The sequence below is a fragment of the Etheostoma cragini genome, chromosome 23 (assembly GCF_013103735.1).
Source record: "Etheostoma cragini isolate CJK2018 chromosome 23, CSU_Ecrag_1.0, whole genome shotgun sequence".
In the NCBI taxonomy this organism is placed as follows: Eukaryota; Metazoa; Chordata; class Actinopteri; order Perciformes; family Percidae; genus Etheostoma; species Etheostoma cragini.
In genome coordinates this window covers 17,950,193-17,966,609 of record NC_048429.1, presented here as the reverse complement: position 1 = coordinate 17,966,609, position 16,417 = coordinate 17,950,193, and the positions used below count along the sequence as shown (strand labels likewise).

The window sequence follows — 16,417 nt, the reverse complement described above, 5'->3', positions numbered from 1 at the left end:
CAGGAGCACAAAGCTCCAGACAACACAGCCCTCAGGTTCATAGGGACACACAAACCTCTCCACCACGATAAGGTGATGATTCCCGGAGAAGTGTATGTATGTAACTGTATTATGGATTTCATTTGTCGAAATTTATTTTTCTATATCTATGTCTTGTATTTAATGTTTGTCCTGACGTGCTGTAACCATATTTTATGTTTCTGCAGAACAGGAACCTGCTGAAAACCAGTTTTTAAACTGAGTCAGGCCCGTTTTTATATTGTAATGTAATGTTACTTTTTCTAACTTTCCTGTATAATAAATATATGATGATGATGATGATGATCATGAGCTACATGTGTGCCAGGTTTTGCAATGTTGAAATGCGCAGCGAGAACAAACAGCAAAAATTGAGAAATGCGAGTTTCATGTTTCTACTACCTATTTTTTTTGTGGTAGATAATAGCAAAGTCTCTGCGGTTAAGGAATGGCCAGCTCCCTCCACTCATAAACAGCTGCAGCGATTCCTGGGGTTTGCCACCTTTTATAGGAGGTTCATCAAAAACTACAGCAGCATAGCTGCGCCCCTCACCGCTTTTACCTCCACCTCTCAGTCCTTCAAGTGGACTGATGCAGCTAAATCAGCATTTGAGAAGCTGAAGAACTGCTTTCCTCCCTCGCCCATTCTGGTGCAGCCCGACCCCACTTGTCAGTTTGTCGTAGAGGTGGACGCATCTGACACTGGGGTAGGTGCCATACTGTCACAACGTGCTACTGACAATAAGAAACATCCTTGGGCTTTTCTCTCGGAAACTTTTTCAGGCGGAGCGAACCTACAATGTTGGAAACAGGGAGTTGCTCGCTGTGAAGCTGGCCCTTGAGGAGTGGCGGCAATGGTTGGAGGGGGCGGAACATCCCTTCATCATTTGGACTGATAACAAGAATCTTGCTTACATCCAGTCAGTAAAGTAGCTGAATTTCCGTCAGGCCAGGTGGGCCCTACTTTTTGGGACGATTCCATTTTTCCCTGTCTTATCGGCCTGGGTCACGCAACGTTAAGCCTGTCTCGTGTTCATTCAGCTCTAGAGACTGGTTCTAATCCTGAGCCCATTTTGCCCTCCACCTGCCACACTGCAGCCCTTACCTGTGATATTGAGAGGGAAGTTAGACAAGCCAAAACCTATCAAGCTGACCCAGGTAACGGCTTCTCCTAACCGTTTGTTTTTTCCTGAGTCTGCTCTCAGGTTCTGCTGTGGACTCACTCTTCTGCCCTTCCCTGTCATCCTGGAGTGACCCGTACGTTGGATTTTCTGCGTCGGCGGTTCTGGTGGCCCAGGATTGGAAGTAGACACTGGTGCTTTCATCGCTGCTTGTCCGTTATGTGCACGCAGTAAGAACTCTACCCATCTAGCGGTGGTCTGCTCCAACCTCTGCTGATACCCAGCCGTCCTTGGCCCCACACGTTTTGGATTTTGTCATTGGACGTCCCCCTTCCTCACGAAACTCTGTCATACTAATTATTCTGATAATTGATTGTTTCTCCAAATTTGCTTATTTTTTGGCCCTACCCAAAATTCCCACTGCCAGAGAGACTGCTGACATCCTGATGGAACATGTTTTCCACTCTCATGGTCTGCCGACAGACATTGTCTCTGACAGGGGTCCCCAGTTTGTCTCCGAAGTTTGGAAAGCCTTTTCTACGGCTTTGGGCATTACTACCAGCTTGTCCTCTGAATATCATCCCCAAACCAATGGTCAAGCCGAAAGAGCGTACCAGGAGATGGAGACCGTTCTTCTTTGTGTCACTGGTGCCAACCCTGTGTCATGGAGCAACATGCTTCCCTGGGTAAAATATGCCCATAACACCCTGACTAACGCTTCTTTTGGTTTGTCCCCCTTTCACTGTGCACTGGGCTATCAACCTCCCCTGTTTCTTTCCCAGGAGAGGGAACTGGCAGTACCCTCTGTGCAGTCTCACGTGCGCAGCTGTTTCAAGCAGGAAGGCTAGGACAACACTGTCTCGTGCATCTTTCTACATGCAGAGGCAAGCCAACCATCACCGTTCTCTGGCTCCCGTTTATGCACCTGGTCAAGAGGTATGGCTTAAGTCATGGGATATCGCTTTGAGAGTGGAGTCTAAGAAGATGGCAACCCGTTTTATCGGGTCGTTTAAGATTCTGTTTGTCATTAACCCCTGAGACTCCAGCGCCCTGCCTCTCTACGGGTTCATGACTGGGAGGGTTATGGTCCTCAAGGAGCGTTCTTGGGTTCCCCGAAACTTTATTGTGGATCCTACGTGGGACCGGGATTCTCATCATCTGTATCCTGTAGGGACTGGTCGGCCGCCAGGGGTTGTCCGTGGAGTGGGGGTACTGTTAGGTCTGCTGCTGGTAGCGCTCTGTTTCTGTTATCCTCCTCTCCTTAATTGCAGGAGTAAGGCCTGGTGTGCGGTAGTCAGGGTTCCAGCTGCAGCTCATCTACTCTAATCACCTCTGCTTCAAAGACCCGGTCAACCTACCACTCTCCGTCAGATTATAGTCTAAGACGACCACTCTGCTATTCACCACTCCTGCTCTCCACACTTGATCTGTGGATCATTGGACATGGACCCTCAGAAACACAGTACCACACACGCTCTGTACCTCCCATTTCCATTGGATTTTGGACTTGGCTTTTCCCTGATGCATCCCCTAACTTGGACATTGGAATAAACCTTTTAAACTATCATTTTGTCCCTGTGTTGTCTGCTTTTAGGTTCAACCTAGTTCCACATGTAACAATTATGGCATCTACATGTGTTTACGTTCTTAATTTTGGTTAAATTTCTTAAGACCTCCCCCTTTTGTGCAATGGTCTAAAACATTAGATTCAACGATCAACGATAATCAAAGCAATTGTACAGAAATACTGTCTACAGGTGTAGACTGCTTGTATGGAATTGTTGTTAAGTAAATAATAAACGACTTGTAGCTGACACTAAATCTCTCCTATTGCTGTGTTGATGGTACAGATGTGGTGACCCCCAACGGGTTGAATGTGAAGAAGTTCTCGGCCATGCATGAGTTTCAAAACCTGCACTCCACCAGCAAGGCCCGCATCCAGGAGTTTGTCAGAGGACACTTCTATGGGTAGGTGGAGTTCATCAATGTAATTTTAATCCATTTTATGTGGAGGTAGCCCAGTGTTTTTAATTTACTCTCAATTGTAAATGTTTCATTACAGGGGAGGGTCATTTACATATTGTCTGAAACAAACTACTTTAGAAAATAAAGTCTTGACTAGGGATGCACTGATTCGATGTTGATATTATGGATACGGATATAGCGTTGACCCAATTAGCTGGACTGGGCAACGGTGACAATGGGGCCAATTGTTTGTAATTTTTCACTCCACCCCTGTATAGTTGCACTCATCTGAAAACAACAACAAACTTACCGGCTGGTAGAATGCAGCTAAAGACACAGGGTGATGTCAGCTTGATGTAACCTGCTGCTGCATTTTTCCAGACACCATGGCTACAGCCGGAGATGACGGAGAAACAACAAAATTGGAAAATACTCCTGCTAATGGATGTATAATAACGGCCACCTGCCGTAATACTGTAACTAAAAATCCCTTGCGGCCCAATATGCACCATTGTAAAAATCTGTAAAACTTTTGACAGGACACCTCGAACCACAAAACACATTTGATCCATATATACTTATACATTGGAAAAACTTTCTTTGAGCCAAGAAAAGTGATTAAAAAAAACAAACAAAAAAAAAAAACTGTGATGTCACCACAATATAAAGTCTTTGGGCTGTCTCGGAACTCGTAGGCTGGGCCAGTGGGAGAAACTCTAATGTGCATATTTATTGGGCCGCATATCACAGAAGCAAACCCAGAAACTTATAAATTTGGTGAATGCATCATGCAAGCAATTGTCATTAAACTGAATAGACGCCATTTTGGGATCAAGTATCTGTTATTATTTACACATCCATGCCCTGAAGTCACCAGTCTTGCAAAAGTGAGTAATGTAAATAAACAGAAGCTATTGCGTATGGGCTACAACAGGACTTCAGGTGCCCTTTGTCTCGTGATGCATTCAGGTTCAATTTTAATGATGTTGCCCTACACATCAAAGAATGATCCCAGTCACTTCCACACAGTGAGGTATACAGCTTATTAATTAAACACTGGAATCAGATCAGCTTTTGAAGTTGTGTTGGCGTGTCCCTGTTCTTGACTGGAGAGTTGTTCCTTTAAACCTGATTTTAATTTTCAGTTTGTCTCCTTCTGGTAGTCATCTGGACTTTAACCTGGAGAAAACCCTATTCTTCTTTATTGCTGGCCGCTATGAATTTTCCAACAAGGGAGCTGATATTTTCCTTGAATCACTGTCCAGACTCAACTACCTACTGCGGGTAAGGCCCGCCAGTCTCTTGCATTCAGTAGCTCTCTGCTGTATGCAGTAGATGTGCAAAAGTTGTATAAAGAAAAGAATTTTGACCTTGTAATAAAAGTATGCGTATATTCTTTAGCATGCATTCATGTCCAAAACCTTCATCCTATTTCCTTTTTTCTTTTTTCACTCTACACAGGTACACAGAAATGATATGACAGTGGTAGTTTTCTTCATCATGCCAGCTAAAACCAATAACTTCAATGTGGAGTCACTGAAAGGACAGGCAGTACGCAAGCAGCTCTGGTATGCCCTCATGTGGTTTGCATAACAGTTCAATGTCAAAATAAAGAGAACCTTTAAAAACAAAGCCTAACCTTGCTAATTTTAAATCTAAATCAAATTAAGCAAACTGTACATGCATGCAATAATACTGTCACATTTTTCATACTGCATTACAATCTGGTCTCAGACAAGTCATACATTAATGCAACCACTTCATAGTGTAAGGAAACATTGAAGATCATAGATAAAAACAACCTCATTAACTCTCATGAGGATCTTACAGGCAATGTTCCAGTCCAAACAGTTTTTGAGACTAAACTCACACACAATGGTCCTTCAAAATCACAGCTACTGATGGCCTCCCCATCCCCAAGTTCATGAGTTTCGGGTAAATAGTAAAGAGAAAGGTACAATTCTAAAGGTTTCCTTTTGACTTTCGCAGGGACACAGCTCACACTGTGAAGGAGAAGTTTGGTAAAAAGCTGTATGATGCTCTGTTAAAGTAAGTAAATAGGCAATGTAAGTGAACCTCAACATCCACCCTGGTTCTCTGTAATAAATTATAATTACTTATGATTTATACTTGTGTTTTATCATTTTCTATGTCCTCAGAGGACAGATCCCTGACATGAACTCAATTCTGGATCGAGACGACTTCACTATTATGAAGAGAGCCATCTACGCCACTCAGGTACTGCCGCTTTTCTCTTCTCTTCTTCTGTGTCTTCTGTAAACAAATACTGGCATCATTTTAAGTTGTTTGTTGTTCTCTTCCATAACTTTATTTTTGAAAAAATGGAAAAACAAATACGTGGACAAGATAAAACATCCCAGACTGGGGGGAAAATATAGAGCTGTCACCTCAGAACATTCAAACAGAGACTATGAACAAAATTAGGCCTACATATTGTATAGGATAAAACTGGGCTGACAAAAGATGTTGCGCAAAGTCGGCCATCCTATCATGCGGTTACCAGTAGCTCTATGTGCTGAGTGTTAATGTATATGTAGACAATGTTGATTGTAAATAAGGCGAGTGGTTGGCAGAACATAAATAAAAATATATAAATACATAAAGGTGGAAAGGAAGGAGAGAGAAAAAAATTGCATTTGATCAAATATGTCTAGTATATGCCGACACAGTTCCACTCTATAAGACAGGTCCCTAGCATTAGTTAAACCGCAAGCCATAGTGTTTTCATCATGTCAGTTGATATTGTGATTAAGCCTAGTGGTGCAGAACAATTTGCACTTGATCAAATTAGCACACAAACTTTTCAGAGTTTACAGAGTTTTCCCCTAGTGTTCTGGGGCTTATTTTGACTGGTTGACCTTGTCTTTTGAGGAGTTCTCCAAAGTTAGCTCGTACCAACATCCATAGAAACATTTGTGTTCTTATTTCTATTCCAGAATTTCTGTTCCTAATTTTGGAATAACAGAATAATTGTTATATTCAGTTTTGAAACTGTTGAAGCTGTGGTGCAAAGTTTCTGTCTCTTCCATGAGGAGTTATAAGTAATTACAACAACACTGTCGGCGCATCCCCATGATACAAGCCTTCCGTGATTGTGCGCCCCCCTCACCCCTCCTCCATACAACTGCAACTAATTTGGCAATGGTTTGATTTGTAACAGACGTTCATTGATATCAAAACGTTACGCACTAAAGCAAAGTGTTGCTCATATATGTCTGCAGCCTGAGGTATCTAGAGACTGCAGTGAGGTCACTTTTGACATATTTCTCTTTGTATTAACTGGAACAATGCTTTATTGTCTGATGAACCCCTTCAGCCCTAGAGGATTTTTCATATCCCGTTATTAACCCCATCCATCATGTCCCAGATGTGTTCATTTAAACTGATTTTAAACAAAAGTGTCTGACTCCAGTCTTTATCATGATTAAATTCATTTGCAACCTTTCTGAGCCATCTAAGCCAGTGTCTCACCCCATTAAATAATGGTTTTGATACATATTTAATGTTTGTAGTTTCCTAATTGTGTCATTTTATGTCAATGCTAGCTCTGTAACTTTGCCAGTTATTATAGTTTAGTTTCTAAGTAGTTGTTGATTTTCAGAGGAATTTTCCTTGAAATAACTACTCCATTGTTACGGAAGTAAATGTTCATTCATTTGCATTTATTATTAAACTTCTCTCTCTGTATATCATTAAACATGGCTTGTATGCACATTTAACATTTTTGCAATTTCAGCAAACTGACCAAGAGGCCCCCTGGGTAATGATAGCAATTAAAGAAGTGTACTGGTGTAAATGTCTATTTTTTATACTTTTAGTACTTCTCAAGCTTCATCTTCTTCGTGAACCTTTCTGTGAATTAACAGTCAAACAAATGTCAACATAAAACTAAGCATCACTGGTTTTGTTTTGTGTCTTAATGTGGTGTGAGACAATAATTAGATGTTGTTCAATTTAGATAATGCCCCAACGATCAATACCTCTCAGAATCACATTCTGAAAGGTCACAGTTGCGGCCCACTGATTCATCTGATCATTTCTACTCACCCCACTTTAGGCACATGTCTTTGTATGTGTGTGATATATATTATATTATTATGTATGGTATATGAAATGCAGCCATGCAAACATTTACATTCATGGAAATTCAGACACTTATGCATGGATTTAGGAGAAACTAGACTGAATACAAATTATGTATTTGTCCATTGGTGTCCACAGGAGTTTCAGTCTTAATCCAGGTGTGTGTGTGTGTGTGTGTGTGTGTGTGTGTGTATATATGTATGTGTATATATATGTATATGTATATGTGTGTATAAGTATATGTATATATGTATATATATGTATGTATATATATATATGTATGTATGTATATGTATGTATATGTATGTATGTGTATATATATATATATATATATATATATGTATGTATGTATGTATGTATATGTATGTATATGTGTATATATATATATATATATATCTCATATGTTGATTGATTGATTCAATCATTCATTCATTATCCTTGAGGTAAATTGATTTAAATCAAATCAGGACATCATTCATTCAGGACCCTGACCCCCTTAAACTGACATAATGATATAAATCTAATCTGGAATGTCATATCTTATCTGTTATTGAAATGTGGTGATTGAAAACTCCAAACAATCCAGAGACCAAACTGACCTGACCCTGTCTTTAAAACAAAACTTGTATGCAGAGACACAGCCTCCCTCCGGTGACCACTCACAACATGCTGGACGACTCAACAGATCCCATCCTTTCCAACGTGAGACGAATCGGCCTCTTCAACTCCAGGAACGATCGTGTCAAGGTAGACATTATACCTGTATAATTCCTTTATTTGTTCACCATCATTGTTTCCTCTTCTTTAGTCAATTTATGGGAAATGTCTAGTCACAAGATGACTGGTGATAATTAAGTACAATGTTTTACAATATTTTGTTCAAAAAATAAGGTTTTTGTGTGAACATGTGAAGAGGATTTTGTAAAAAAAAAAAAAAAAATCAGGATTCATTGTCTTGGAACTGGAAATGTCTGCACAATATTGTATGCAATGCATCTTGTAGATGTGCTGATATTTTACAGAATAAGTGAAAACTCTGAAGGAAACATCAGGGATTCTCCAAAGCCAGTAGGATTCATCCTCTGGGAACCATGAATGTGTGTTCATAATCTCATGGCAATCCATCCAATAAATGTTGAGATATGTTAGCCTGGACCAAAGTGATGGACTGACCAACCAGCCAATGGAATAACTTCGCTGTTAGCATCGCTAATAAGTGCAGCAGAGAATCCAACGTTAGCTTAACTATACATTGAGCAGTTTTTACGATTACATCTTTTTGTTGATTGGTCTTTTGGTAAATGTACTGCAACTAGATAGATTGTCAACTAGTGCAAAAAATAAGTGTCAAATGCATCAGTCAATTATAACAACTGAAATGCTAACTTCATATAGCCACTGTAGCCACAGTTTATTTGGTGAGAAGCCAGCTATTCACTTCATAAATAGAAAAGAAGAAAGCCTTATATATTGAGTTTTAGATTTGTTTACCATTCACCAGATTGTGATGCAGTCGTCACATTTTTGGATGATGTAGGGAGCATCGATGTGTTCAATCTGCCAATTTTGAGATCCAGGTGAAATTTTTGTCTGAAGAGTGGTGATAGTGGAAAGATCAGGATGTCACAACATAAGTATCTATAACAAATGTTGAAGCAAATCCATGTTATGTATAAACTTGACAATGTGGTTGGTAATTTATGTTTTAATATCTATGTCATGCCAAACATCTGGCCCATCAGACACCATATTTTAAAAAACTTTCATCTTCCGATAATGGATTTAAAACAAAACAAAATACAAAATTGTAGTATTGGCACTAAATCAAACTTTTTGAAATGTTGAAATGAAGAGTGTGAAAAATGTAAGGGCAATTTGCCTATTTTTATTTATGTGAACAAGAGGAAACATTTGGTCTAAGGGAATGGTAATAGCTGAAAGGTACCAACACATTAGGGTTCATCCTCTGGGTCCCACCCACAGCAAAGTTTAGTTCATAAAATATTTAGTGTATCACATGACGCATAACAAATCCCAGTGGTTACTAAAAAAACACTTTTACTTCCATTGCCTTCTTTGCATTTAAAAGTTTGTCCTCTTTTCAGATTATCTTCCACCCTGAGTTCCTGTCCTCCACCAGTCCTCTACTGCCGATGGACTATGAGGACTTTGTCCGTGGCTGTAACCTTGGAGTATTCCCCTCCTACTATGAACCATGGGGATACACACCTGGTAACCTTACTACTTAACCTATAATATGCACATGTTTCAAAACACACAGATGCTTCATATTCTTGAAATACAAAGGCACTGCAGTTGTTTAACAAATCTCTACAGTATCCACATGAGGCAATGTGGAGTAGTGCTTCTACATTCAATATACCCAGTGCACCCTTTGCAATAAGGCAGCCTTTGTGAGCCTATGAAGCCTGCAAGCCAGTCAAGGCTCACAATGCATGGTGTTTCATTACTAATGCAGGACACATGCTTTGTGCCGCAATCTCAACTTTTGCTATATTTGCCCATGGAAGTTGACGGACTTCATTATTTTGTATATCCAAAGTAGCTGTTGCAATAAAGCAGCTTATGTAAGCTGACTTGGACTTAAACGTTATGTACTGTGTATGCCAGATGCTTAGGCAGAAATTGTATTTTGGGTGGGCCAGTACCAAAGTGAGTGGGAAATTTTTTCCCAGAAATTAAGTATCTAGCCACACCCCACAAAGCATCCCCCACTCTCTTGTATGTTTTAATATAAATGGCACCATAATTTAAGAAATGAATGTCACGCTTTGTTAGCTGGTGTAACAAATCAAAGAAGAAGTAGGGTCCTTTTCTCATAGACTTCCAAAGAAAAATACTTCTTTTTGGAGCCAGTGGAGTTGCCCCCTGCTGGAAATCAGATATAATGAAGCTTTAAGGTGCTTCTGCATTGGTTTCACTTTTCAGATCCGGAAGCATTTGAATATTTTTCGTTACAGAATGTTTTGACCTACAGTATGTTTGGGCCTGTTGGAACAGCCAGTTTCACCAGGCCCATCACTAGCTAGTGGACTGGTATATGCAATGCACCCTGCTGGTATTCTAACAATTAAGCATCTCTCTTGATAAATCGGCACACTTTTTAATGCCAGGTGGTCCAGTCACATATGCTATTGGTGGCCCAAAAAGCTGAGGACCTTCAAAAGGGCTTCTATATGGTGTATTTTGTCAAATGATGCAAATAAAATGACAACAAACTGTATAACACATTCAAATACTTTCTGTTGTTGCTGTGTTGTATTTTCCCAGGTGAATGTACTGTAATGGGCATTCCCAGTGTGACCACCAACCTGTCAGGTTTTGGCTGCTTCATGGAGGAGCATGTGTCAGACCCTGCTGCCTATGGTGTGGACACAAACAAACACACATGCATACGTTTCGGTCTGTGTTTTTCTCTTCTCAACTTCCCCCTCTTGTCTCTCTCAGGCGTGTACATTGTGGACCGCCGGTTCCGTTCCCCTGAAGAGTCCTGTAAGCAACTGACCCAGTTCATGTTCAGTTTCTGCCAGCAGTCTTTGCGTCAGCGCATCATCCAGCGGAACCGAACTGAGAGGCTGTCTGACCTGCTGGACTGGAAATACCTGGGACGGGTCTGTTTCTGCTGCACCAGCACCACATAGATGTTTGATAGAGGAGAGAATACAACATTAAGCAGGCATAATGCTTTATTCATGTCTGCACATGATATGAATCACAATAACAATCAATAAAACTGCATTCATGAATACATTTAGAAAGAGATTTTAATTTAAACCATTACTCTACAGTTTGAGAATAAGCTGTAGTCAAGTTAGTGGTAGAGTAAACATAGTTTAGTTGAATCCTTTCCTGGGTGTAAATGTGGGACAGAAACAGGAAGTCTTCTTTAGTGTATTCCTTTTTGCCTTCAACCCGTCTCCTTTGTTGTGTTGCAGTTTGTAACAAAATTGTAAAATGCCTTTTGAAAAATCTCAAGACAAAGGATTAAAATTTAGCAAGATCAAATGTTTAGTTGTTGATGTACTGACTTTTGATTTGCAGTTCTACATACACGCCCGCCATCTCGCACTTAACAGAGCGTTCCCAGAGCAGTTCAAGACCGACTCCATGGCCCCTCTGAAGGTGAGAAATACTGTGCAAGAAAATTAGGGAGTTTGTAAATAAATGACCATATTAGAGAATGATCACCAGTCATCTAAATTAAAGTTAGTTTAATAATGGTAATAGTTTGAAATTTTTTCCATCTCCTTGTACAATATGCAGTTCAAATCATCTACTGTATGTTAGAAAGGATTAAAAAAATCCTTGGATGTGGTGGTTTGTCCCCTATTGCCTTTCATTTAAAAGTCTTTGTGACTGCTTAAGGGTGCTCAGAGACGGGTCCAGAGGGGTGGCCAGGGGTGACACAGAAAGATAAGGCAGGTCATTTGCTTCTTAGTATCAGAACCTCTGTATGAGTTGACCCGAAATATTCAATTGATTGTTCACAAAGAGACACTACTAGGACTGGAAGGAAGAGGGGGGGTTTTAAAAGTCTGTGTCCAATTTGGAGCTACAAATAGCAGCGATTTATATTACCAATAATGTACAGACCACTTTATTATAGAACCAGGGCTTTAAATCTGAGACACATTATACTAATTTCCAAGCATGAAAGTGCTACCTGCCTGCCTGTTAAACACAATATTTTATTTTGGCGGTTCTCTGAGAACCCGTAACAATGTCTTCCTCTAACTGCACATGCATGTAGAGAATCCCTCTCATGTACTGACCAATGCACACAGTGGATAGTTTGGGATTTGTTAGGTTTTAATTGACAGTCTAACATTTGGATGATTGACAGGACATCATGGAGTGTGCTGATGCCAATCCTTGTAGAGTAACATAAAACAAGACTGCCCTTCCTTTTGTTCTTCCTTCTTTGATTCAATTGCTATGACTGATATCCAACACACAATTGTCAGGTTTGATACAAGTTTAATTTTTAAAGTCACAATTAAATTACATTATACTTTGCCATTAACACATGAACAATACCATACAAAAATTAAAATTTTTAGTTAAAAACAAAGGGGGGAAGAAGCAAGGAAAACAAGGGAAGAAAATAGGATAAGGAAGGTAAGAAATAGGAAGGAAAGGAAAGGCAGGAGAAACAAAGAGAAAAAGGAGGGTTGGGAAGAGGATGAAATGAAGGGAAAGAAGGGAAAAATTGGAAAAGGAGTGGAAGACAGCAGTAAGGAGGTGAGGAAAACTTTGAAAGGAAGGAGAAAAAGAAGGAAAACTATGGAAGCAAGGAGGAAAGAAGGAAAAGGCAAAAGGCCACAAGGACAGGTAAGGAATAGAATGAAATGCGGGAAGGGAAAAAAGAAGAGGACAGAGGGCTAGAAAAAGGGAGAGAAAGGAAGAAAAAGGGGGAAAGAAGGGATGAATGAAATTGATGGGAAAATGAGAAAAAAAAGACCAAAATAGTCTGAGATCTCTGAAGTTTTAGCTTCAGCACATTGATTAACCAACTGAGGACAATAGAACTCAACAGCGTGGTTCCGGAAGTAAAAATCCCAATCATTTTCTCCATAAGGATTTTGATCGATAGCCATAATGTCTAAACCATCCAAGGTAGACTTACCATGAGCTAAGAGAGTCAATATATATGGGTTATGCCACAGTAGAAGCCACAAATCCAAGCTTAAAACTCTTTATTTAAGCATTTGCTGAAACAACATTGTAGCAATTACATGGAGAAAATCACTTGCGGAAGAAGAGCAGTTCAAAAAGCATGCGCTGTCACTGTTGAGCTCAATACAATCCTTTAAGCCACTGATATGAATCTATTTGCAACAGGTTTGAAGTTTCTGCCAGGTGGTTGAGACATAAACCGAAAGCTGCTTGGAAGAAAGAAAATAGTACGGAATACTTAATATAACGTTTAGCAAGTAATTAAGTAAGTAATTCTTTCTCCACAGACAGAGGGATTCCGTTACCCCCGACCATACTCGGTGCCCCCCTCTCCCTCTGCCTCCATCCACTCCACTCCTCACCACAGTGATGTGGAGGACGATGATGACGATGACGAGCCTTACGATGAAGATGAGGAGGCTGAGAGGGACCGACTGAACATCAAGGTTCCCTTCATGCTGGGTAATGTGCCAGAGGGCAAGAAGAAGCAACCTGGGGAGTCAGGAAACTGAGATTTATTAGCTGCAGGTTTAGTCAGTCACCCAGTGTTTCTGATGAATCTATAAAAAAATAAAGTTTCTTGGAAGTTTGTGGATTTAAGGAAGAAAATAAAAGGCTTGACCATGTTATGAAAATGAAGGGTCTTGATAGTTTTGTTTTGTAATCCAGGTCCATCACAAAACCCAGACTCCTGTTCTGAAGTTCAGTTTAATTGTGGTGTTCCCCAAGGTTCCATTTTTGGCCCACTATGGTTTCGAATATACATGCATCTTCTTAGTCATGTTTTACAGGAAACAAATCTCTTCAATTGCTATGCAAATACAATACAGTGATATGAATAGAATAGAAAGCCTTTATTGTCATTATACACAAGTAACAACGTACCTGTGCCATGAGATTGAAGCTATCCCTGTACAGTGTTGACACAAAATATAAAAATATCAAAAGTCAAAAATTAAAAAAAAGATATATACAATGTAGGTAATGCAGAGAAAAAAGGGGGGGGGTGCAGGTGCAGTCCGGAGAGCAACTGTATGCATATGTAAAATGGCTTGAATACACATTGTGTGAAAGGAGATAAGTATAAAACAAATAAATATTGCACTGTAATGAAATGGTTAGGTACTAAGTAATAGATAAATATTGCACAGTAATGAAAGGGTTAAGTACTAAGTAATAGATAAATATTGCACTGTAATGAAATGGTTAAGTACTAAATAATAAATAAATAAATATTGCACAGTAATGAAATGGAATGGTTAAATTTTAAATATTGCCCTGTATGAAATTGCATAGATTCCAGTGACCTTTGAGGTATTATATAACTGTATAAGAGCATTGCACAGTCGGAGGGAAGAAGAAAGTCCGGGGGGGGGGGGGGGGGGGGGGGGGGGGGGGGGGGGGGGGGGGGGGGGACTGTGGAGTGGAGTCAGTGCATGTGTGAGATCAGGGTGGTTATGGCTTTTGGGAAGAAACTGTTCTTGAGTCTGTTAATCCGTACTCTGATGCACCTGTAGCGCCTTCCTGAGGGCAACCGGTCAAACGGATCAGAACCAGGGTGGGAGCTTTCTTTGATAATGTTCTCTGCTCTGCTGAGGCAGCGGGAGGTGTAGATGTCCATCAGGGAGGGGAGAGGGCAGCCAATGGTCTTTTGTGCTGACCTTACAACCCTCTGCAGCCTCTCCCTGTCTGCCACGGTGCAGATGCCGTACTATACTGTGATGCAGTAGGTCAGCAGGCTTTTGACAGACAAGCGGTAGAAGGTCAGCAGCAGGTTGGAGTCCAAGTTGTACTTCCTGAGGACTCTCAGGAAGTGTAGTTGCTGCTGGGTTGATGACCGCTGTAATGTTGGCTGTCCAGGAGATGTCAGCGGAGATGAGGACACCGAGAAACCGGAAGGTGTGGACCCTCTCCACACACTTGCGTTGTTGTACAGTGGGGCTAGGTCGGTGCTGTTTTTCCTGAAGTCGACGATTTCTTGGTGTTCAGAGCCAGGTTGTTCTCTGAACACCAAGCTGCCAAGTTCAGGACCTCCTCTCTGCAAGCAACATCGTCTCCCTTTGAAATGAGTCCGACGACAGTGGTGTCGTCCGCAAACTTGACGATGGGGTTGTTGTTGTGGGCCGGACTGCAGTCGTGGGTGTAGAGACAGAACAGTATGTTCAATCAATCAAACTTTACCTTTAGCCGAGTTAAGACGAGAGAAAGCTTTACTTGTTGCTAAAGTGCTAACCGCTAACTGCTGTGTTATAGCTATAAAACTATAGCTGCTGTCAGCTAGTTAGATCAGTTGGCTGTGCTCGCTAGTTTTTGCTCATGAGTAATAATAACAAAATGCATGTGTACAACTGTCATAAATATATGGCTGTGTATTTACGACAGCAGTGCACAAGTTAATTGCAATCTAAAACTGTAGGGGAGCTAAATTGCAAAAAATAAGTTACTTTAATTACAGTAGGCCTCATTCACCAATATCTTCCTAAGAACTTTCTTAACTTTGTTCTTGATAATCTTCCTCAAAAATTTGTCATATACATGACATGTTCTTAAACAGTTGTTTGCATCTGTGTTCTTAAGATTGATAAATCCCACTTCTTTGTGATTAAACCCGCATGCCAGTCATTCCTAATTAGCACAACAAAAGGCCTGCAAATGCACATATAAGGACATGACACTTCAGGGCCGTGTGCAAGAAAAATTGGAAAATGTCCAAAAGACGTACAGACGGTGGAGGTCCACCGATCAACAAACAAAAACAGAACTGCAGTAATTCTGAAATTTAAATTCTACTGAAACAGGTAAATTTCAAAGTTTATGGATATAAGAAAGATAAGAAAAGGCCTGATCATGTTATAAAAATGAGTGGTCTTGATAGAGCTGTTTTGGAATACACCCTAATCCAGTGGTTTTAAAGCCACCAACAAAACGGAGGTATGGAAGGAGATCACAGATTCTGTGAACTCTTTCTGGACAACGTTGCTCAATTGAAGATGTAAAGAAAAATAAAAGGTTTTACTTCAAATCAGAGACCAAAAAAAATCGATTGCCAAACATAAAGACATATGCTGACCACTGGAGGGGGCTATGCAGGCCCTAAGTTATTTGAGAATGATCAGCAAATTGGGGCCTTTGTTGGTGAGATGGCGCACTCAGGTGTGCCGTCAGCGGAGCGACTGGACACGGAGCAGGGCCCAATATACTATGTATCAACAGCTTCATATCCTCTAAGGCTATCTTCCACAAGTGAATCAGATGGTAAGAAAGTCTTCCTGAATTTTTACAATTTCAATATGATAAGTTAACTGAAGGCATTAAAGTAAAATACTATCATTGTAAATGACTGTAGAATTAAATAAAATGCAGTAACCAATTATTTTGAGCAAACTGTCATCACTCAAATGTGTGTAAGAGTGCTCTTGAGTGTGCATAGATTTTGTTCGTGGCTAAAAACAAATCCAAGATAAAACCTTAATGAATGTCAGAATCTTCATAAAAAGTTCATAAGTGGGATT

At 40.3% G+C, this 16,417-nt stretch overlaps 1 protein-coding gene and 1 long non-coding RNA gene across 2 annotated transcripts in view; one reads left to right on the top strand and one right to left on the bottom strand.

The window, feature by feature from the left end:
- Positions 1–12,863, bottom strand: part of LOC117938563 — a 16,551-nt gene extending 3,688 nt beyond the window's left edge. Inside the window, exons 1-2 of the long non-coding RNA XR_004655427.1 lie at positions 12,751–12,863; positions 7,119–7,121 (exon numbers count right to left, since the gene is read on the bottom strand). This is a non-coding gene — a long non-coding RNA (uncharacterized LOC117938563). The remainder of the gene's footprint in view (positions 1–7,118; positions 7,122–12,750) is intronic.
- Positions 1–16,417, top strand: part of gys2 (glycogen synthase 2) — a 48,961-nt gene that overhangs the window by 24,163 nt on the left and 8,381 nt on the right. Inside the window, exons 6-16 of the mRNA XM_034863187.1 lie at positions 2,990–3,107; positions 4,268–4,388; positions 4,566–4,672; positions 5,094–5,153; positions 5,264–5,342; positions 7,842–7,955; positions 9,314–9,440; positions 10,500–10,595; positions 10,677–10,840; positions 11,271–11,351; positions 13,193–13,433. Of these exons, the coding sequence (XP_034719078.1) occupies positions 2,990–3,107; positions 4,268–4,388; positions 4,566–4,672; positions 5,094–5,153; positions 5,264–5,342; positions 7,842–7,955; positions 9,314–9,440; positions 10,500–10,595; positions 10,677–10,840; positions 11,271–11,351; positions 13,193–13,417 (1,292 nt within the window). The 3' untranslated portion in view covers positions 13,418–13,433. The remainder of the gene's footprint in view (positions 1–2,989; positions 3,108–4,267; positions 4,389–4,565; positions 4,673–5,093; positions 5,154–5,263; positions 5,343–7,841; positions 7,956–9,313; positions 9,441–10,499; positions 10,596–10,676; positions 10,841–11,270; positions 11,352–13,192; positions 13,434–16,417) is intronic.